Genomic DNA, 22301 nt, shown 5'->3' with positions numbered 1-22301 from the left:
GCTACCTAGATCAAGGCTTCAGTTCCCATGCAGTCCCTGGCACCACTTCAACCAGCAAGTAAGTAGGTGGGGAAGAGGTGAAATGAGTGGGTTCACCCAGGATGCCAGTTAGCAGAGGTGGCTGGGTGCAAGGGATGAAATAAGATGCATCTTTTTTAGGGCTGCAATAGAGTACTTAGCCCTCGCAGAGCACACAGGTGGGAAGTACAGGAGGAAATGAGACTCTCTCAGGCACAATTCCTGTTTGGTGCTCCTCCTGGGATGGTGCAGTTGTGCACCCCCACCTTCCTGACTAACGGCTGCATCTAAAGGCTCAATGTAGGTCTGTGTAACTGTGAAGTACTATAGCTTGTGTTGTTTTCTGTCATTCCCTCTCTTCCCCCTTTTTTCTTTCTGTCTTTGAAAATAAAAACAATCAAAGGAAATTAAATGCAAAAGTTATATTAATGCAAAAAGGTTACAAATTTAAACAAAGGAAAGGGAATGGCAATTTAATAGTTCAGGTTTTTATAAAGTTTTATAAACATGGCCGTACCAAATTCACAGCCATGAAAAATGCATCACGGACCGTGAATTCTGGTCTCCCCTGTGAAATCTGGTTTTTGTGTGTGTACTTTTACCCTATAGCAGAGTTTCTCAAACAGTGGTTCCAACCCAAAAGGGGGTTGCAAGGCTATTGTAAGGGGATCACGGTATTGTCATCCAGTTCTCCAGCTGCCCAGCTCTGAATGCAGTGCCGCTGCCAGCAGCAGCACAGAAGTAAAGATGGCAATACCATATCACAACACCCTTACTTCTGCATTGCTGCCGGTGGTGGCGCTGCTTTCAGAGCTGGGTGTCCAGCCAGCAGCTGCCGTTCTCCAGCCGCCCAGCTCTGAAGGCAGTGCAGAAGTAATGATGGCAATACTGCAACCCCTCTACAATAGCCTTGAGACCCCTTTTTGGGTCAAGATCCCATTTAAGAAATGCTGCTATTGGATAAAAGTACACGAAAGACCAGCTTTCATGGAGGGGTCCAGATTTCACAGTCCGTGATGAGTTTTTCATGGCTGCGAATTTGGCAGGACCCTATTTATTAACCTTGCCGCATTGCATGTTTTGCCTTTGGCTTTGTCCATACACCAAACATTGCACCAATTTAATTAAGAACTGGTCTACACTTAAAAGTTTTATCAGTATGATTATGTCAACTAGGGGAGGGATTTTTTTGTTGACATAGTTATACCATTAAAAGCCCCAGTGTAGACACAGTTATACCAGTATATAGGTGCCTTATACCAGTATAGCTTATTTTGGTCCCAAGCTGGGATAAGCTATACTGGTACAAACACATTTATACCAGTGTAACTATGTCCTCCCATGGGGTTATACTTTCTAGTGCAGATAAGCTTTAATTTGGTTTAGAAACCAAATTAGCTAAATTGGTGCAACTTCCTTGTGCAGACTGTAAGGGTACGTCTACACTACGCGCCAGATCGGCAGGTAGCGATTGATCAATCAGGGATCGATTTATCGCATGTAGTGTAGACGCGATAAATCGATCCCTGATCGCTCTCCCGTCGACTGCTGAACTCCAGCTCGGCAACAGGCGGAAGCAAAGTCGATGGGGGAGATGTGGCGCGCCGCGAGGACACGAAGTAAGTAATTTTAATTCCATCTAAGATACGTTGACTCAGCTACGCTATTCTTGTAGCTAAAGTTGCGTATCTTAGATCGACCCCCCCCCAGTACAGACCAGGCCTTAGATTGATTTAAGAGGGCCTAGTTTCTAAGTTGATTTAGCTAAATCAGTGCAATTTTTGTGTGCTGGCAAGACTTCTGACTTTAATTGGTGGCCTTGATGTGTACAGGTGGTATTATTGATCACTGGTTACAGCCAAATTCTGTGCCGATTCTGTGCCATTTATTGCAATGGAATTGCACTGGGTGTATATCAGTGTAGAATGATGCCCATAAATGATTAGTTTAATATATGTTAGGCCAAATTCAGCCCTGGTGTAAGTGGGTACAACTACATATCCTTGGATCTATACTCACAATAGAGCTAAATCTGACCTGTGGGTGGGTTCTTTAGTAATGGAATCTTAATTTTTGCATTTCCTAATTTTTGTTCAAATTTAGAACCTTCAAGTTGCCAAGGTTTTATTATTCAATTGGCATATAAGCTAATTTCACCAAAGGTAGCTTTTTAAAAAAATTCTTAAAATACTTTTATTTGGCGGCACTACAAATATTTCCTAGTGTAAAAAGTGAAATAAATAATAACAGTGTACACAAGGATTGCAAATCATTGTAATTGAGGGGTGAGGGTGGACTGACAGTGGAGATTACATTGCTGGTTGATGGAAATGTTCATAAAGCAATATTAAGAACAAGTTACTTCCAGACACAATGGTGTGTACTTTGAGAACAATTTATATGTGTTTTTGTGGGAAGGTAATTGCTATTTTTGTATTATGTATTTATTTTGCTCAGTTTCTCCTTTACCTTTTTGCTTCAATTTTGAAATCAGTAAACTATAAAAATTGTTTGTGACTGAAAACGATGCTTTTATACATATTTGATCTACTGTGCTACCCTGCAGTGCTATTGCTGGGATGGAAAAGAGGAAGGTCTAATCCTTCTTTTGGACCTAATCTTTGAGCAATGTTGTGAGTCCTCCTGATACTAACCCTAAAATGATCCCAAAGATTTTCAAACTTTGCCATCTATGAGAATATGGGGGTGAGGAAAGGCAACAGAAAGCTTTCCTGAGACAGTCTCTAAACAAAATGCATTCAGTTTAGAACAAGTTCATCAATCCCCTCGTTGTAAATGGGCTCAATCAAGTTTAGTCAGTCTTTGACTCAATCCTGGGCAACCAGCGACCTCTATTGGTCAATGTATAAAATGAGCCGGAGGACAAAGAAGTCTGCAAATCATCGTGCATTATGGGGAGATTAAATGAAGCAGATCACTCTCTCCGTACACTTTAAATTCATTTTCAAATTTAAAATCTTGAATAAAGATCTCTTACGCATATTCTTTAGGATAGAAAATCAGACCTAGTTTAAAGTTGTTAAAAGGGCCACCTAGGACTGTAGCAGAAAAGTATGGGTGCCGAATAAAGAACAGGGAAGAGTAACTAAAAAGTTGACCTTAATGCTGAAAGCATTTTATTTTAAATGCGCAGTGTTCTGAATGCACAATCTATGTAGGGTGGCAATCTATTGGGTAATAAAGTAAACCCTTTTCTCTTTCGTCTGGATTTAGACAAACAGATCGACAAGAATCACTGAGAGGGGAATCTCAGTGCCAAGAAATGGTTTGGAAACAGATTCGTATTCTTTCGTTTCGTTTCCATGACAGGAAACAGTTTTGCTAGACAGTATTTTGGAAGCGCTATTAATTTTCACTCGCGAGGAAAAATGTTTACGAGTGAAAGGCCATACATATGTACATAAACAAATTAGGGTCTAAGTATCTGTAGTATGTAACATATTTAGATACAATATACAGAAACATCGCCTATGCTACTTTAAACGTTTTCTTGATTAAGGTTATAACCAAACACAGTGGGACATTTAAAAAAAAAACAAGAACAGAAGTTGCAATTGCACTGATAAAAGACAGTTTAAATTCACTGTGCAAAATCCAGTTTTGCATTTCAGAATTGGAAAAGGAAGTAGTTATGTAAACTGTTTTGTCTTGGCAAGGAGGTAAAGTCTTAAGAGTTCAGAGAGCACTTTTAAAAAGATACTTAGGAGGAACATTCATACATCAGCTTCACCGAAAGTACCGTCTTCCAGTGCCAGAGAGAGAGAGAGAGAGAGAGAGAGAGAGAGAGAGAGAAATATATATTCCAATTTTCCCAAGAAGTTGCAACTGTTAATGTGAGATGGAAGCTAGTCCAAGGTATGTCCTAAACCTGACTGTGTGTGTTAACAGGCACGCCTCCCAGGTTGTCTTGGGCTATCAATCAGCTCCAATGTGGACAGGATTGTAGACAGGAATCCAAAAAGGGCACTCTCGTTTAGCTTTGCTCGTGTCTCCTCTCACAGTGCCAAGGGGAGTGGAGGAAGGAGAACACTTTTCTTTGAAACACAACGCATACGATGTAGCCTCTCTCTCTGCCCAAAGTCAGTCCCAACGCATCTCCTCAGAAGGGCACTTAAACTCAGCTCACAACCATGCCCCCCACCCCACCCCACCCCCCGCGCCTTACAGTACTTTCTGAACCGAAATCTGGATTTCGATAGTCACTCCCCTTCTCCTGCAGTGCCAGAGTTGTTCATTATTCATAGTCCGGGGCGTGTCCTAGGCAGGAGTTGTATATAGGCAAGAAGTTCAGCTGAATGAGGGAACAGATGGGAGCCCAGAGTTACAGAGAGTAGAAGCCAATACCAGGCAACAAAGAGAATAAAAGGAAGGGAACTTTGCTCTCTTAATTTATTTTTTTCTCCTTCATTTCTCCTCTGCTCTCTTCTCTTTCCGTGATCATTTTGGGACCACGTTTCCTCCCAGCCAGACCAGTTTGCTCGGTTTGGGTATTTTTTTGTTGTTGATTTTTTTTTTTATTTATTTTATTTTCAAATTTGTGTCTGCGGCAAGAAATCAGTGTGAAAGCCAAGTGACCTGGGATCTATTCGAGGGGAAGGAAGCACCAAGCCGTCTTGGGCGCTAGCTGCTCTTCCTACTGCAGGGGGGGCTGTGAGGGGGTGGCGGGTCCCGGCTGCAGACAGGGGGTGACTGTAGCTTTAGCCTCCTGAGCTCTGTTAGCGGGGCGAGCGGCTGGGGCTTGAGCCTTCTGCTCTGAACCTCCGTGGCAGGGCTCTGTGCTGGGCTCCCCTCGCCTGTGTTGGGGGGCGAGCGCCTGTGAGTCCCCCCTCGTGTGGCGGGGGCGGCTCTGCCCCGGGCGAGGTGCGCGTGTGGCTGCGGCTCTGTCCCTCTCCTGCTCCTCGTCCCCTCTGCAGCCCCCCCCCCCCTGCGCTTGTTGCTATGGTGGCGCGGCTCTGCGCGCTGTGGGCAGTGGCCGCGCTGGCGCTGCTGAGCCGGCGGGCGGTGGCGGTGGGGCCGGTGGTGCGGTGCGAGCCCTGCGACGCGCGGGCGCTGGAGCAGTGCAAGCCGCTGGCGCCCGAGTGCTCCGAGCTGGTGCGGGAGCCGGGCTGCGGCTGCTGCTTGACCTGCGCCCTGCAGGAGGGGCGCCCGTGCGGGGTGTACAGCGAGCGCTGCGGGGCCGGCCTCAGCTGCCAGCCGCGCCGAGGGGAGCTCAGACCCCTGCAGGCGCTGCTGGAGGGCAGGGGGCTTTGCACCAACGTGACCACGGGCAGCAAGCTGCGGACCTTCCTGCTGCAAGGACCACATGTTCCAGGTAAGGAGAGCAGGCTCCAGCCGTTCACTCTGTGTGTGTGTGTTTGTGTGTGTGTGTGTTGTTTAATGCCACAAAAAAAAAGCCCCTCCAAAAAAGTTTGATGCAAATCAATCTATCAATTGCCTTTATGCAAAAAAAAAAAAAAAGTTTAGTTTGCACACACCAAAACAAAAAAAAGAAAAAAGAAAGAAAACCACTCTCTTACTGCAAAAATGTTTCTGTTAAGCGCCACCCAAGTATTGCAGCCAACTCCTAGCGGATGGATTCTTAAACAAAACTCCAGTCTTAGTGCACTGTTAAGACTGACGTGGTAATTCCTGCTCTTCAAAATAAATGGTCGTGTTTTCTGATCTCGTGGTCAGATCTAGGGCTGTGTGTCAAGTTTAGGATCATTTGGATGAGGGATAGGACAAGAAAGGTTCTTTAATCTCCGCTGTTGCAAAATCCTTCCTTGCAACAGAGGTGAGGATGCTTTTAAAAATATATGAGGGAGTCTTTCCCCCTTTGAACTAGGTGACTGAGGAGGCAGGTCTGCCAGGCTGAGATATTAAAAATGGGTGAATTACTTGTAAAATTCATAGAATAAAGGAGTACATAGAAAATGGGACAAATATTTTCCCAGGCTGGAAAGTTATTGACTATTTAAAACAAAGTATCAGAGGCTGGTAGTTTTAAAAGGGGTGAATACTATGGGTACACTTTTGCAAATAAACGATAGGTAAAAAGTAACCTTTCCAGTGCTCTCTTGTAAGTAAAACCATTTAGAGTGTGTTTCTTTAAGAGGGAGGGAAGGTTGGAACAACTTCTGTAAGCATGCACATTTTGCAATGTTCAGAAACAGGGAAAGTTGGGATTCAGGAAAGGAAAGCACAATTAATATTTGCACAAATTTCATTAGAGAGTTTACTAACCAATATCGAGGATGTAACATCTACTTTATAAGAAAGCATGTTAAAAGGTTTGGCACTGTTGTTTTTAAAGCAGCGTGGAGTTTTTCTTCTGGGTTGCAGGCACTCTTTGGCTGGCCTCCTTAGCTGTGTGAGAGGAAGTGGCCGCCAGTGCTGCAGGAGCACAAAATGCCTTATTTTTGTGCTGCTCACGAGCAGTAACAATTTGAAAGAGGGAGAGTTCAGAACATACTGAGTGAAGTTTTAAACCTCATTGAAAGACATGGCAACATCCTTCATATAAGAGCTTGATGCTGTTAACTCTACCTTAAAAGGAATCCTGGATTAGTGGGGTATCCATCCAAAGGGTGGAAATTGGCAACGCTAATTATCAGTTATCATTATTATTTTGTAACTGTATATATACGGTAATGAGGAAGGAAAGGGGTAGATGGCTCTGGACTCTCACTTCTGTTCTGGATCTCTTACTAACTTCAGCCCTAAATAGTTAAAATACTAAAGCCCTATTCTTGCACTCCTTATTCAGACATAAATCCTGTTAAAGTCAATGGGAACTTTACCCCTGTGTATAAAGTGAAAGGTAGGCCCCTTCCTGGGAATACAAGTTGAGTGCTTAGTTTTCAAGAGGGAAGAAATCTGCTGAACCGATGCCATGCATAGTGCCTGCCTCTTTAAGGGACTACTAGAGTTTCAATCCTAAATCCAAGTTTCCAGTACAGATTCTAGCATACAGCAAACTCTCAGAATAGGATCAGATCTGTTCCCACATATACAGATAGGTAGAATACCATGTACAATTGTTTTTTGTCCTTGTTAAGTTACAGCAAATGCTAAAAAAAAGTTTTATATAGATTTATATTTTAAAATGTTATTTTAATGCCAGTTTTAGAAGGCCACTAACTTCTAGTGCATGTTAGATCTTTCTGTCATTAATACAGCTCACATTTTAAGGGACTATTATAATATTATTAGTAAAAGAAAACAACAACTCTCCCTGTGCTTTTTTCATGATGGTTTTGAATGTGATAGGAATGGGTATGTAATTAACATGACAACAGCTCTATAGAATAAACTGATGCAATAGGGTATGTCTTGACATTATTAAAAATTGTAGTCATAGCTCTTAAATCTGATTTGAGAACTGCTTAAGAACAGATTGCCATGATTAATTATATAAATTATGAAGTGGCCATTGTAATCTGTTGGTTATATAATGCTTGTTAAAATACTTTCTAAATCTATATGTACATGGTTAATAAATTGGAATGGCTGCAAAATGCTATTGGGCAAATAATTTAGATTTAGGAGATCTAGATTATTATGTTCTATTGTATTAACGCTTCCAAACATCATTGAGAATGAGAAAAAAAATACTACTTAAAAAAAAAAGAAATTAAACCACAAAAAATATGTTCAAATACCGCTGAGAGTCTGAGTTAAACCCACAAAAGCCAGGAAATTCAGAGTTAAGACTTAAACTTCCTTAATCCATTTGCGCTGGGAGTTGGATTTTCCTGGTCAATTATGTCTACTGCCAGCAGTGGCTGCACCAAAACCACTGGCACAAGATGTTAACTCTGATCCCTCCTCCTCCTCCCTGTGCCTATGTATTGCAGGGGCCTTAGTGCCTTATGTGCTAAAATTGTTGGACTCAGTGGGATATGTTAGGAAGGCTTTCAGTCTTAATGCTGAATTTCTTGGCTTTGGTGCTTTTTAGTGAGCCTTTTAGCACTATTTTAATATAGATTTTTATGCTTTAACTTTAGTATAGCATTGAAGCAACGGTATTAAAAGTAATCTGTGCCCTGAACATAAGTTATCATTTTACATTTCCAATGTGATTTCCTTTCCTTTTTTAAAAAAAGTTCAGATGGCCTGCAGCCAAAGGGCTGAAATGCAGCAAGCAGTCTGACTTAACTGATAAAGAGATATAAACTTTAAAAATATCTTAGAGGAAATGCAGCCATCTGCATTTACACTGAAAGAGCCTGTATAGTATAGTATAGTATAGTATAGTATAGTATAGTCACATAATCTTAAGTATATGGAAACATTGTGCCTGCACAGTATTCTGGGGTACTTTATTTTCTTTTAGTTCTATGGAAAGTAGATAGAGAAGAAAATATTTTTAAACTCTTCTGAGTCAAAAATAAGCAGGATGTTTGTTTTTTGATACTATGAAAGAGTGGATGGCAGTGTTGTGTTCATAATCTGAAATGTGTTTCATATAAAAATAGAATCAAATTGGAAAATTCTCTATCAACTAAGTAAAATTTAATTTACCAAATTTTTGCAGTATGTGGGAGAAAATTAAGAAATAACTGTATTAAGGCCCATTAAAAATAAACATGGTAGTATTACTTCTATTTAGTAATATCTCTTTGTTAATTCCCTTCCTGGAGAAGATATAAAGGAGAGACACTACCTTACAGAATACTAACCATCATAAGACATTACAGGAATTCATTATTGTTACTAAGTGATAATAAAATTAGTTCTAGGGCAGAAATAAATTATTTGAAATTTTTTGCATGTTTTTTATTGGTAAAGTTGATAACAGATTTCTGATTCAGATCCAAACTCTGGAAATGATCAAGTCCCAGTGCAAATCTGCCCCCTTCTGGAGAGAAAAAACACTTCAAATCAAGGGAAGCAGTTGGCTGTATATTCAGCTTAAATAGCCATGGTTTAAAAAAATCAAATTGATGTAACAAGTATAAATGAAATTTTTCATACAATTAAGTAGAAAAGCAAGATTTATAATTAGTAGCAACCAACCGTGACAGTGGAATGGCAGAGTTTAAAAGAATTACTAGGAGTTTATGAGATATTTCAATCCTGAGAACATTAGAATTCTTTCTGTTCAGGAAATACAGACATTGCTGCTCAGAGAACACTATGCCATTTAAGGCTTTCTGTATTTCTTAATAAAAAAGAAAAGAAAAAATAGATTTTTAAAAAAATAAGCGATTGTGCTCCTAGGCTTAACTGAATAATTAACTTTGTTTCTTTGTTGAATTTATTTTATTTGAAGGAAATTCCAGTGATTCAGAAGAAGACCAGAATGCCAGTAGCATAGAGAATCAGGCCATCCCTAACTCTCACAGGGTGTCAGATTCCAAATCACATCCACATCACACCAAAATAGATATCATCAGGAAAGAACAAGCCAAAAATACACAGCGGTACAAAGTGGAATATGATTCACAAAGTACAGATACACTGAATTTCTCTTCTGAATCCAAACAAGAGACTGAATATGTAAGTATTTTTATAAGTAGAAAAAATGAATACATTCTCATGCTTTTTTTTTTTTTTTTGGCATGCTGTATTTGACAAGATAAATAGAAAACCAGATGGTGGTAATTGTTGTAGCCATTTAAGGAGTTTTGACTGTGTGACCAGTAAAACTATTGGAGATGCAAATACAGAGGGTCAGAGGGCCAGACAGATTACATTTGGAAAACACAGAGGCCTAGTGTTTGTTTTTAATCTGATTATCAATAATAAACATTGGACAGTAAAAAGCTTAATCTCACCTGTAGTTATCACACGTGGGTGTGAACAGATTCAGACTAGGACTAATAACAGCTTGATTAGATTTGATTACCCATTGGCAAGAAAGAAAGGGTAATGCAAAAAAGAAAAAGGCCTTACATTCAATCCAAAGGTCTGAGTCTGTGCTCCAGGAAACAAAGTATGGAAAGTGCTCTAGCATGGGACTGAGTACCAGTTTTTGACTGATTATCAAATGTGCCTAGTGCACACAAATCTGTATCTAGATTTGTAGCGATTGTTCTGTCACACTGTAAACGTCAGCAGGTAATGACCATAGGGATAAGAGCTGCCACTGTTTCTTATTCCTTATTTACAGTATATGGGAAGATTTGCAGGGCAGCCTAGGTATAGGGAATGTGAGCAGGTAAAACTGTGATTCATGTACTGCTCTTGGCAGACAATCTGGTTATCTTCATACCAGTGCCAACAGGCATACAAAATGTTGCTTGGGTATACTTTGGCACTTCAACAATATGTTCACGGGTGATCCAGATGTATCTTTCTTCTGCAAAAAGAAGGCTTCAAAACCTATACAAAGTAGTGAGTTCCATGTAGAGAGTATATGGCATCTAAGATAAATTAGCAAGGTTGATTTTCCTGCATGTTCAATGTATTACTGAAGTCAGAGAAGTCAGACATTCCAGTTAAAGCACATCAGTGTCTGAGGGGTTCAGAATGTCCTTCTTTCAAAAAAATAAATCTGTGTATAGCGGAATTATCATTTTAGGTAGCTGTGAGGGCTGATGATAGATTATGGGCCACTGGTCCAGAACTAGGGCTTCTAGGGTATGGCTACACAGCAGCTGGGAGCAAGCTTGTCAGTATTCAGACTTGTGCTTGCAGGATTCAAGCTAGCATGCTAAAAAATGAAGTGTGGCTCTTTCTATTCATCTCTGGTCAGATTCATCACCCTATTTTTGCAGAGTTTTTTGCTGCTTAGTGCTTTTTAACGTCTACAGATTTACTATTTTTAAGAATATAGGAGACAGGGTTTGAGTAAGAGGATTTCATTTGTGCTTTCTAAAACGCGATCATTGACAGGGTCCCTGCCGTAGAGAAATGGAAGATACATTAAATCACCTAAAGATCCAGAATGTCTTGAGTCCAAGAGGATTCCATATTCCAAATTGTGACAAGAAGGGATTTTACAAGAAAAAGCAAGTGAGTAATATTTCTTGATCATTTCAGTAAGTGTATTTCAGCTTTTCCACATTGTTATCTGTTAATACGAAGTCAAATTTAACATTACTAGTAATGTTCATGTGCATTACATAGCACTTCAGTGAAACACTACTTTATCCCAGATTTAGGACCTGGTGGCATAGCACCAAGCCATGTCAGGTGTGGACAGTGTTTTTATTTGCTGTCGTTCCTGACAACAGATTAATCTGAGAAACTTCATACCCAATCACACATGGGTTGGCCAGAGCCCTGGATATCAGTGCCCATCAGTTTAAAAAAAGCATTACCTCTGTAATAACCCACTGTGTTAGCTGTTGGAGTCACCATATGACTTTAATAGATCAATGCTTTGAATTGTAAATAGCTGCTTAAGAGTTCCTAGAAGAACTGGATTAGGTCACATTACAAAAAGCAACTTGAGAAAGCTACATATCTGTCCTTTATACACTGCAGAGATCACTTCCAAAATCTATGTCGTGTTATAGTGAAAGTGATACACTCAGTATTTACTCTTCAGTAATGATGGTCTCTCAACCACTTTGGTTTTCCATTTGCATTTGGTTACGAGATCGTGACCTTTCTTGACAAATGCAGACACCACCACAGCTATTCATGTCTTGTTATCTCCATATTGAATTATTGCAACATGCTCTACTTAAGGCTGCCCATGAAGGGCTCTCAAGAAACTTTGGCTGGTGGAGAATAAATATCAGGGCCCTTGCTTAGTGTTTTTTCATGTCAGAACCCATAATTCCAATGTTTAGTAGATTGCAATGGCTCTGAATTAGTTTCTTGGTGCAATTTAAGGTGTAGTTTTAAATTTACAGAGCTTTATATCAGAGGTTCTCAAGCTTTTTCTTAGGCTGGATCACGTCTTTAAAGAGAATTTGTATTGTGGTGCACCTTCCTTCCCCCTCCCTTTCGTAATTACTCATACCCATTTCTTCCTTCACATCCCTGTGGTAACCACAGCAGTGCTTATGCTAGAAAATAATATTATGAAAGCATTCCATGTATTTTTAGCTGTCTTCTACTGTTTTTTATCAGTTGGAAATGAAAGTGAAGTGAGCAGCCGTCCCAACTTTGCTACCACTCATCCATGGACTTCACTTTAAGTCCTGCTGCTCTCTGTTGCTTGGATCATGGATTTCCTCAAGTATGTCTATTCTGCAAAAAAAAAAAAAAAAAGAAAAAGTGTGTTCTTAACTTGGTTAGCTAATCTGCATTAGCTAACTTGAGTTCAAATAGCAGTGAAGGCACAGCAACTCGGCTTTTAATTTGGGTTAGCAGCTCAAGTTCAACCCCAGGCTGCCTCATAGGCTTTAACTCAAGCTTCTAACCTGAGTTAAAAGCCAAGTTGCCGAGGCATCACTGTTGTTTTAACCCGGGTTAGCTAACATGAGTTAAGAACACACCTTTTTTCAGCACAGGTGTACCCTTAGAGACAGCCCTTCCTCTTAGTAGCATCTCAACAACTGAGATCAGCAACCTCTGCAGATTTGATGATGGGCACTCACAGTGGGGGCTCCTGGCTCTAGAATACACTTCTTCCACTGGTCTGACAGTGCCTATGTTTGTTGACCTTTAGGGCATGCTGCATAGCTCATCTATTCACTCTAGCTTTTCCTGAGCAGCTGGTGATGTTCTCAAGCAGGACAAGTTTCTTTTTTTGGGTTGGAGGTCTCATTTAAGCTGGTGTGAATTCTTGTTCCGTGATATTTTAATTTGATGTAAATTAACGTAGGGCCATATGCAGGTGGCAGCCCTCAATCTGTATTCATTCCAAAATGCCATTGATTTCAGTGAAAGTTATTCAGTGGACTAAGGACAACACTGACCCTCGGAGTGGGAACCAAGATTGTGTGCTTGTTCCTATGACATAGAAGTGTTTAGTTTATTTAAAGCAGTAGATATTTTAACAGAGTTCCAAGAGATATGCTTTTTGTTACATATTATAGTCCTTGTGCTACTTTAGCTATTAAAGAAGACCAAAGAATATGCTCTACTTTGTCCACTTGCAGAACTTGTCTGCAGTACTTTTGTCAACTTGCAGCTCAAATTGTGAGCTCTTTATGGAATGGACTTTCTTTCTTTGTGTTACTCTGTGCTAGGTGCTTTCCTGGGTACTACCATAAATAAATAATAAATAACAAGATCCACAGGCACCAAAATGTTGAGGTGCATTTTTGAGCAATGGCAATGGGCACTTCCCCACTCCACAAAATTATATTAAAATAAGTGTACCTAGATGTCAATTCTAGTCATCATTCAAAGCTATTCATTTAATAGAGTAAGATGAAGATGCCATGTAAGGGGAGCTGCTTCTGCACTCTGAATTGTGTAGTGCATGTTCCACCAGAAGCTTTAAAACTGCATCTGCTGAATTTCAGAGAGAGTTCCTGCACTACATTTAGTGGCCTATCACAGTGGCATCTATGGCAAAGGATTGAGGGGTAGTTACAGATGTGCCCAGTCCTGCCAGATGCCATGCCACATGCCTGTATGTCCCACTGGCTTCAATAGGAATTGAGGGAAGCTCAGCATCTTGCAGAATCAAGCCCTCAATGAGCACAGGCGGAATCAACACAAGCTAGGGCTGAGCTAGTGCCAACACTTAGTACTGCTATCAAATTGTAATGCAGGCCTTAACCTTAGGGTAGGTGCAAGGGTACAGTCTGCAGCTCGCAAAAATGCAAAGTAATATGTTTACAATATCTTTAGAAAATTAAATACCACAATAGGTGTGAGAAATAAATACATATATAATAGATTGCACTTGCTGCCCTATGGAAAATGTAGTGATTGCCCTGCTTTTTGCAGCATCGTAAATTTAGGTCTGATACTTTAGGAACTGAGAGAACGTATCTAATCTGAATAACATAAAACTAGGTTATCGTATGAATTTCCTGCATTGCTACTATTAACATCATTTAGCATTTGTAACTCATTAGTATCCACATTATGACAGAAGAATTCAGTGTGTTATACTAGGAAATAGTAAATCATCCCTAAATAATAATATTTTCACTGTCCTATAAGGCAGGCATTTTTAATGATGGAAATATTGGCTTTCTTCTGGTACCTCTAAAGTAGCTGAATATGCAGCTCAGTGCACTATGGTGGCACACCACCTCCAAAGAATGCTGCCCCGAGAAGGTTAGCAAGTTGTTTGCATATTTTGTGAAAGTAGTTCATTCTTTACCAAGGCAGTTTAGCTGTCATATCGGAAGCTTTGTGGTATAATGGTTAGAACAGTGAGTTGGAATCAAAACTCCTCCAGTGTTTCTCTTTGGCTCTGCCACTGATACGGACCTTGATCCTGCAAGCTGCTCCACACAGGCAAACACACTCATGCCTAAATGGATCCCCATTGAATTCATGGACATAAGCATTTGCTCATACAGAGCAAATTGCATGATTAGGGCCTTTTGGCGTCAGCTTAATGTCATATTAGTACCCCCCTCATAAGGTGCCGTGAGAATCAAATAAAATGTTAATAAATGCTCTGAGATCTTAAGACAATAAAGGCACTTTGTGAGTGCAAATTGTATGTTTGTAGATAGATATAGATACAGTCCAGTAGTACAATGTATTTCAGCATAGTGCCAGGCTATGCAGTGCAGTGCAGAACTGACACAAAGAAACAATATGGTTATAAATAGGGCCCTACCAATCCCCCATGAAATCCGGTCTTTTGTGTTCTTTTGCCCTATACTATACTCTTTTATACCATAGGGTAAAAGTATATACAAGTACACAGCATTTCTCCAACGCAAAAGGGGGTCTCAAGCCTATTGTAAAGGAGTTGCAGTATTGCCACCCTTACTTCTGCGCTGTTGCTGGTGGTGGCACTGCCTTCAGAGCTGAGTGGCCAGAGAGCCGCGGCTGCTGGCCAGGAATCCAGTTCTGAAGGCTGCACTGCTCCTAGTGGCGGTGCTGCCTTCAGAGCTTGGCACCTGTCCAGCAGCCGCTGTGCTCCAGCTATCCAGTTCTGAAGGCAGAGCAGAAGTAAAGGTGGCAATACTGTGAACCCCCCCTCCCAACAGCTTTACCACTCCCTTTTGGGTCAGGAACCCCAGTTTGAGAAACGCTGACTTAAGGGATTTACATATTTATATTTTGCCATTTTTCAATAAATATTCATGCTCTGTTACAACTCTGTGAAATTTAAGATTTAAATATCTGAAACAGTGAAATTCAAGATTTTTAAAATGCTATGACCATGAAATTTATTAAAATGGACCATGAATTTGGGCCCTAGTTATGAAGGACCAGCATTTGTCTACAGATAAGTGATAGGTTTGGGATAAATCTAGTGAAGTATCATGATCATCTAGAAGAGCCATATAAAGTCTTACATAAGAAAGCTTTCCTCTTCATGTTCACGTGAACCACCTCTTTTCCTCACTGACTGGCTCTTCGGGAACATGTTGAATGCAGTTGTTCTTCATGATTTGATTTGTGGTTATCTAGTAATTGATTTTCCAGACACCCTCGGGGGTAGTTTTAATGAGTGAGAGGTTTGCTGTAAAGGAATTTTATCTATCCAGATACATCATGTAAAACAATTGAAAGTATTTTTTTATATTTAATTATTTTTAAATCAGGAGCACGGGGAAATTATCAAATAAATGTGGTGGCCAATATGAACTTATCATCTTGCCAAGCCATGTGATGTACAACATGAAATCAAATAGGAGAGTCAGTGGTACTGGAAGCTACATGAACAGTTCTGAAAGGAATTCTGCCCTCCACTCATTGTCCATTTAAATGAATATTTGTTATTTACTTTACTTTTCTTGCCCGATGCTTCTTGGTAAACATCGGTTTAAAGGTAAAACTGGAAGACTGGCTTTGTGGTTGTTCTAGAGTAGAGGGATCAGAGTTTGAGTCCCTAATTTAATTTTTGCTCCTAGATCCTCAGAACCTGGAAACATGATACAGAGTCACTGTCATCATGCCCCCTGGAAGTGAGGAGTGACACTGATGGGCTCTAAAGAAATCTGTGTTCAATCCTTAAGTAAATCGTGTAAAAGAGAGGAAGTGATAAAGAGGAATTTGGAGGGACTCCTCCAGAGCATAATAGGACCCCTTTGTTTATTATATACCACACCAAATCTATTAGACATTGATCCCTACTTACTCATGCCTAAGTCATTTATGTAAGGTTGTACGATAGTACTGTGGTATATGGGTATAGTTTCATGATGCGAGGGTATATCTGTCTCAAGCAAGCAAACAATTTTTGATAAAATTAAGATTCTCTAAGAATTATCCCAAATCCACATAAATGGCTAGCTTTTCAGGAGATGTGAATTGGCATAGCTCCATTTAAGACAAAGCTCCCCCAATCCTGGGCCAGCCAGAGGCCAAAATAACCTTTGCTGTAAATTAGAGCTTTCTAAAGGTTACTCCAAGTTATGCCAATTGCAGTCCCATAGGGACGACTGTACTGACCAGGAATTAAGTGGTGGCCCTTATGCTTTGCCATGTCCCTTCTGCACTCCTCTGTGGAGGGGACGGAGCAGGGGGCAATAGGGCTGGCATCTGGCCCCTCTGTCAGAGGAAATCCTCAGCTGCCCCATTTAGGGCATCATTCCAGCTGTTTTGCACTTCTGAGGCAGCACAAAGCAGCTGGAGCTGAGCCCAAGAATCTGGCCTCACTAGTATACAAAACACAGAATAAGAGATGTCTTTTTGATACACACTGTCTATCATTTCAGTTGATGTCAGGGCAAGAGAATGCAAAATATGGGATTTTAGAATAAAAACATCCCTTTGGGGCCAGATAAAACTATTATGAGAGATATGTTTGTCCCTTGCCCCAGTGCTGTGCAGTCAGTGCAAATCCTTGTTTTGAACTTGAGAGATCTGAAAAACATTTTTGTGTTGCTTTGGAGACAAACCATTATTTTTGCTGCTTATCTCTAAGGCACACAGCAGATCTGAGAGTTTTGCCCAAAACAAGCTAATTAGAAGAAATGAAAGGTGGCTTCTAGCTGTATTTAATTCTGAAATTCAGTGATGAGATTGTAGAAAATAAAATGGCATTAAAAATGAGACCAACTTTTTAAACTGATAATTTGGTTTACATATGTATGTCTTTGACAGTAATCAAAGTCAGTTCCTTTGAACCATTGAGATTTGTGCAACACACTTCATACAGTACCTCTAAAAGCAAGGAGGATATGTTACAGTTATTAGCAGAGGTACAGTCTAGTGGCTGGGAGTTAGGAAATCCTTACTCAGACACTCATTGTGTGCCCTTTGGAAAATCACTTAAGAATTTCTGCCTTAGTTTCCTGATCTATGAACTTGTTATAATAAAAGAGATGTGGACTGTGGATTAAATTATTTTGATGCCAAAGAGTTTTAAAGATAAAACATTACCACTTCAGTTAGGTCCTGATCTAGTGCCCATTAAAGTTAATGGAAAAATTCCCATTAATGGGCTTGTTAAATAATGTAAAAGGATAAAATCCATGTTGGATTTATGTTTAAGGACAACTGACTGAATGGCTGACTTGTATTTCAAATAAAGATAATCAGATATTTAGGCAAATTACTAATGCAGCTCTTTTTTCAATTGGCCAGTGATGCTTTTCTCTCTCAGAAAACAAGCATTTGTTTAGTTTGGACCTGATCTTGCAGACATTGCCATTTAAGTGACTAGGATTGTTGCACACAGGACGGCTGCAAAAGAAAGGTTCTGAAGAAGAGAAAGCTTTGTGTTATTTCAGCACGTGACATGATATTTGGTCTTCCTGCCCAAAGATATAACAAGAATATAGACTTAGATAATCATCTTCTGGCCTTTGGAATCAGTGAATCTAAACGACTGCTTATTTTCAGTTAGAGTGAGTGCTCTTAGTTCATGTACCATAATAAACATGGTAAAAGCAAACATTCCTCAGGGAGAGGAGACTGTTCAGCACAATATCTAGCTTTCTGAACCATGCAAGCCCTGAAAAGCTGTGGGTGACCTTCGCTTCATGGCAGGATGATGGAATCCAAAGGAAATTTTCCAATGATGGAAACCCCAAAGAGATCTCTTCCCCCAAAAGTCCATGGTGGGGAGTTGTGGAGCTGGCTAGGGGAAGGGATAAAGGAGCAAATGAGTTCACCACTTTCCACAGTCTTCAACTAGCAGGGACTGTATGTGCTGCACTGTGCGGCCTTGGATGGGAAAATTAGTGGCTCCTGGCTCATGGACCAATCAGCTATGTTATAAGGGTGAAATGGATTCCTATGCAGAGGCCTATGCACCATTTAAATCCTACTTAAATCTTCTTTTGAGGACTTAATTGGTGCCTGCATAGGTCTTCTATAGACTCTTTCAATATGGATAAATTTCATCCTCAATTAATAAAATACGTGAGCTGGAAATGTACACAGGCCATCTACCTGCTATGGAGAATGAGTTCTCTTGTTCCCTCCAAAGAAGGTGGAGGTAGGCTTCTTTTTTTTGTGTATTTTTATTTTTGGTGGCAGAGGGCGGGCAAGGTCTTCAGGCTACGTGGCTTCTCTGTTCTTGTCCCTAGGTAACATATCTGTTGTAGTTGTCATCTAGCAAGAGCCTGGTAAATTTGTGCCACAGACTCTTTAAAAGTCTTCACCAACTAAATGGTGGTCATTGTAGTTCTGATGAACTTGTCTCTGCAATAGGTCATTCAGTGAGTCTACAACCATAAAATCCCACAAGTCCAGTTGACATAGATTGTGACTCCATCCTGGGAAGGAGTTGACTGTAGACTGCTTAATATGACATTGCACGACTATTAGAGAGAGGTGCTTCCCCTTGTAATAGAAGAAAACCTTCACAGTTACAGAGGTACCTTTCAGCTGGACTGGATCTAGCTGAGGAACGTAATATGCAATATGTGATCAAGAACTATGTATGCTGCCTTCAATTCTCTTTGTAACTCTTGGGGTCTTTAGAAGAATCTCTTTAGTGTGCTTGGTTTTCCATCTTTCCTGTACTAAATTATTATTTCTAGGGAACGTTTCATCTTTTATATAGATATATAAATAATTTATAGCGAAAGCATACACACACACACACTATGTATTACAATTTCAGGTTGGCTTGTATAGATAACTAGTTCTGCGAGGCAAGTGCTTTCTCTAGAAATTGTTTAGGTTATAGATTAATACGCAGGCAACCTTATTTATAGGAAATTATATATGTAAAGCTCTAATATACCTAGCAGTTGTTGAAGTGATAACTCTGTTGCGGGGTATTATATATCTGCTAATAAATGTCAACTACAGTACTGAAATGCCTTTGTCAAACAGATGCAAGCTGATGTGTTATTTCTGCAAGTGGAGTCTCTGCCAAACGTGCTCCCTTAGTATGATAAGAGTAATCTGTTGAGTTTTTTCCCAAATAAAGGACCTGATCCTACAACCTTTACAGTTGCAAGTAGTGTCACTGAAGTTGGTTTTGCTCAATAATGGACAACTGTGCTGTGTAATATCATGTGGAGTGGTTTATAAAGCTGCCTTTTTGTGCTTCTAAGAATAGTTTTATTGTAGGATTATTAGATCCCTAATAGTTGGCTAGCAGTAGAAATAAAATATCATTATAATAGTTTGTGCTGGTAATCAGAATTCCATTTACTCACAGCACGAGCAGTGTTGATTTGGCCATGTTATATTACTGAAGCTATCAAAGATATTAGAATTAACTGGAACCTCTGCTGGACCCAAAAAAATGGTGCTAACTGAATCTTACATTCATTTTGTTTCAGTGCCGCCCATCCAAAGGCCGAAAGAGAGGCTATTGCTGGTGTGTGGATAAATATGGACAGCCACTTCCTGGATATGATGGGAAAGGAAAAGGAGATGTCCACTGCTACAACTTGGAAAGCAAATGAGGGGCTGGTGCCATCTCCTGTGGAATCTGTGTGTGGCAGTTCAACCCATCAGAGACCTTGGAGGGGCTGGGGAAAAAGCACGGACTGCATTGGACTTGGAGTTACGAGTTCTGCCTCCTACTGATATTGGGGGATTCATTGACTCTATGGACTCTGCAGCTGCACCCTGTCACTGACACACTTCCTGCTTTCTATAGAACATAGGGAGCTCTGAATTCCCAAGTAAATCTGCACTATTTATCCCCAGAAAGAAAAAAAGGCACTTCAGAATGGATTCAGGGAGTCTCCACTGACTTTTTAAAATAACGGCCTGTGACCAATTTGATCCCGAAAGATACTGTGTTTTATTTTAAAGAATTTATAGATTGTAAGCTTGTAAAAATATTAAAAAAAAAAACCAAGGATTTAAAGTTTAAGCTTTTTCTATACAGGTCTGACGGGACACTTATCTTCACGGGTAAAATGTTTTATAAAATCTCAAAGAACTTTTTAAAGAAACGTGTTTCTAAAATAAAGACATGGCTATTTTTTTCTGTAAAGTATATTATGAATATTCTGTTAGTCTGTATTTAATATAATTGTTTTTTAATAAACGTTATTTAAATGTAACATGTGAATACCAAATGTTACACATTCATTTTGGTGTATGCTACTGAATCCATGCAAGTCAAAAAACAAAGGGGATTGTAAGTAGAATGGCATATATACCATTACTTAATGTGGATGAGCCAAAATAGATTTACTGGCTGAAGATAAAGTTTCCTAAAGAGGCTGAGTTTCCCTGTTTGAAGTAGCTAAAACCATCAAAATAACTTTTTAATGAACCTTTCTGTTGGTTTTTCTAGTGTATACCTCACTGTAGTACTTAGATGTTAGATAAGCAATTAATAGTTGCATTGAAATTGACCATAAACAACTCTTCTCTCCTACTTGTTTCAGCTATTCAAACACAATTTTTTCCCTTCTTCCCCTTTTTTAAAACTGTTAACACTAGATTAATTTTCTGCTTGCCTTTAAGAGCAGAAGAGTAACCATCCAGTTCTGAAAAATATGTCTCTCTGTCATGAATTCACTTAAATTTTCAATCTGAAGAGAGGTTTTATGTTCTTAATTTGTGGTTCTTTCAAACATCCGGCATATGGCATCAATTGAAGTCAGATTCCAATTAAAATTAATGGGAAGGTCTACATGAAAATCAGTAGTGGGATATGGCCTGTGGAATTTATCATCTTTTCCTTTTGGGATAAGATTTGAAAAGTAATAATATTTTATTACAAACTGTATATAAGTAAGTGGTGTAACAAAAAAAATCAACATTAATTGAATGTCCTATTGAATATTTAGCGAGTCAGGAATTTTTGTGACTGCGGCCACCAACCTTGTATTTGGCTTAAGCTATCTCAACAGCCTTACTTGCATCCCATGCAGTTTCTAAGTTTATAATCTTAACAAAATGATCTTGCATCATCAGTAAAACTGAAATCCTAACCCAAATCCTAATCCAAACTCAGGTTTGTGAAATAATTGTTACTCCAAAATGTGTACAGTCCTGAATATTTGGGTTTCAGTCAGGTTTGTGAACAGATGCAAATACTGCAATTGTAAAAGTTTTACCAGGAAAACATTGAAATAACACTTTTTTAAAGCTATAATCAATTTACCCTCATACTCTCACATGAGGAAGAAATTGTATACAGCAGCATTAGGTCATGTAACTGTAGACATAAAACTAAGGGCTAGATTCATGAAATGGAGTCTATATTTAACAATATTCAGTAATAATAATAATAATGACAATTCTTCTTCGAGTGCTTGTTCATGTCAATTCCAATGAGGTGTGTGTGCATGCACATGCATGGTAGCTGGAAGATTTTTTCCCCTAGCAGCATCTGTTGGCGTCCTGGACACCCCCTGGAGTCGCACCTATATGGCCATCAATATAGCGGCCTGCCGACCCACCACCCCGCTCAGTTCCTTCTTACGGCCAGTGACAGTTAGCTGGAACTTCCCTGTGCTCTTATCTCAACAAGCACACTTAGCAGTTTCTTACATTGTTCTCCCATTAGTTTTCCATTGTTCGTTAGTATTAGATAAGTTTCCTTTGGGGTGGGGGGAAATCCCCTCCTACACCCTCCCTACGCCGAGGCATGCCGGGGTCGGGCTTCAAGACCTGCGAAGCCTGCAGCAAGTGTATGCCCAGAAGCGATCCTCACACCTCGTGTCTAAAGTGTTTAGGAGAGGGCCATCGGAAGGATCATTGTGCCATTTGTAAGACCTTTCGGCCCAGGATTTTAAAAGAGAGAGAGCAGCGCCTGCAGGTCCTGTTGATGGAGGCAGCACTCTGCCCCCAGTCCGACCCTGGGTCGGCAGATCCTGCGCTGAGTACTTCCTCCTTGGTGCAGAGTGCTCCGGCACCATCAGCATGAG

At 40.0% G+C, this 22301-nt stretch overlaps 1 protein-coding gene across 1 annotated transcript; it reads left to right on the top strand.

Moving 5' to 3' along the window:
* Nucleotides 1-4352: 4352 nt before the first annotated feature.
* IGFBP3 (insulin like growth factor binding protein 3) lies at nt 4353-20487 on the top strand. The gene is made up of 4 exons (XM_039527045.1): nt 4353-5350; nt 9293-9519; nt 10858-10977; nt 19749-20487. The coding sequence occupies exons 1-4, from the start codon at nt 4978-4980 to the stop codon at nt 19872-19874; spliced, it is 846 nt and encodes a 281-aa protein (XP_039382979.1). The 5' UTR covers nt 4353-4977; the 3' UTR covers nt 19875-20487.
* The last annotated feature ends 1814 nt before the right edge of the window (nt 20488-22301 follow it).

Source organism: Mauremys reevesii, linkage group 2, assembly GCF_016161935.1.
Source record: "Mauremys reevesii isolate NIE-2019 linkage group 2, ASM1616193v1, whole genome shotgun sequence".
NCBI lineage: Eukaryota > Metazoa > Chordata > Testudines > Geoemydidae > Mauremys > Mauremys reevesii.
Note: the sequence above shows the minus strand (reverse complement) of the source record. Positions and strands in the feature narration are given on the sequence as shown.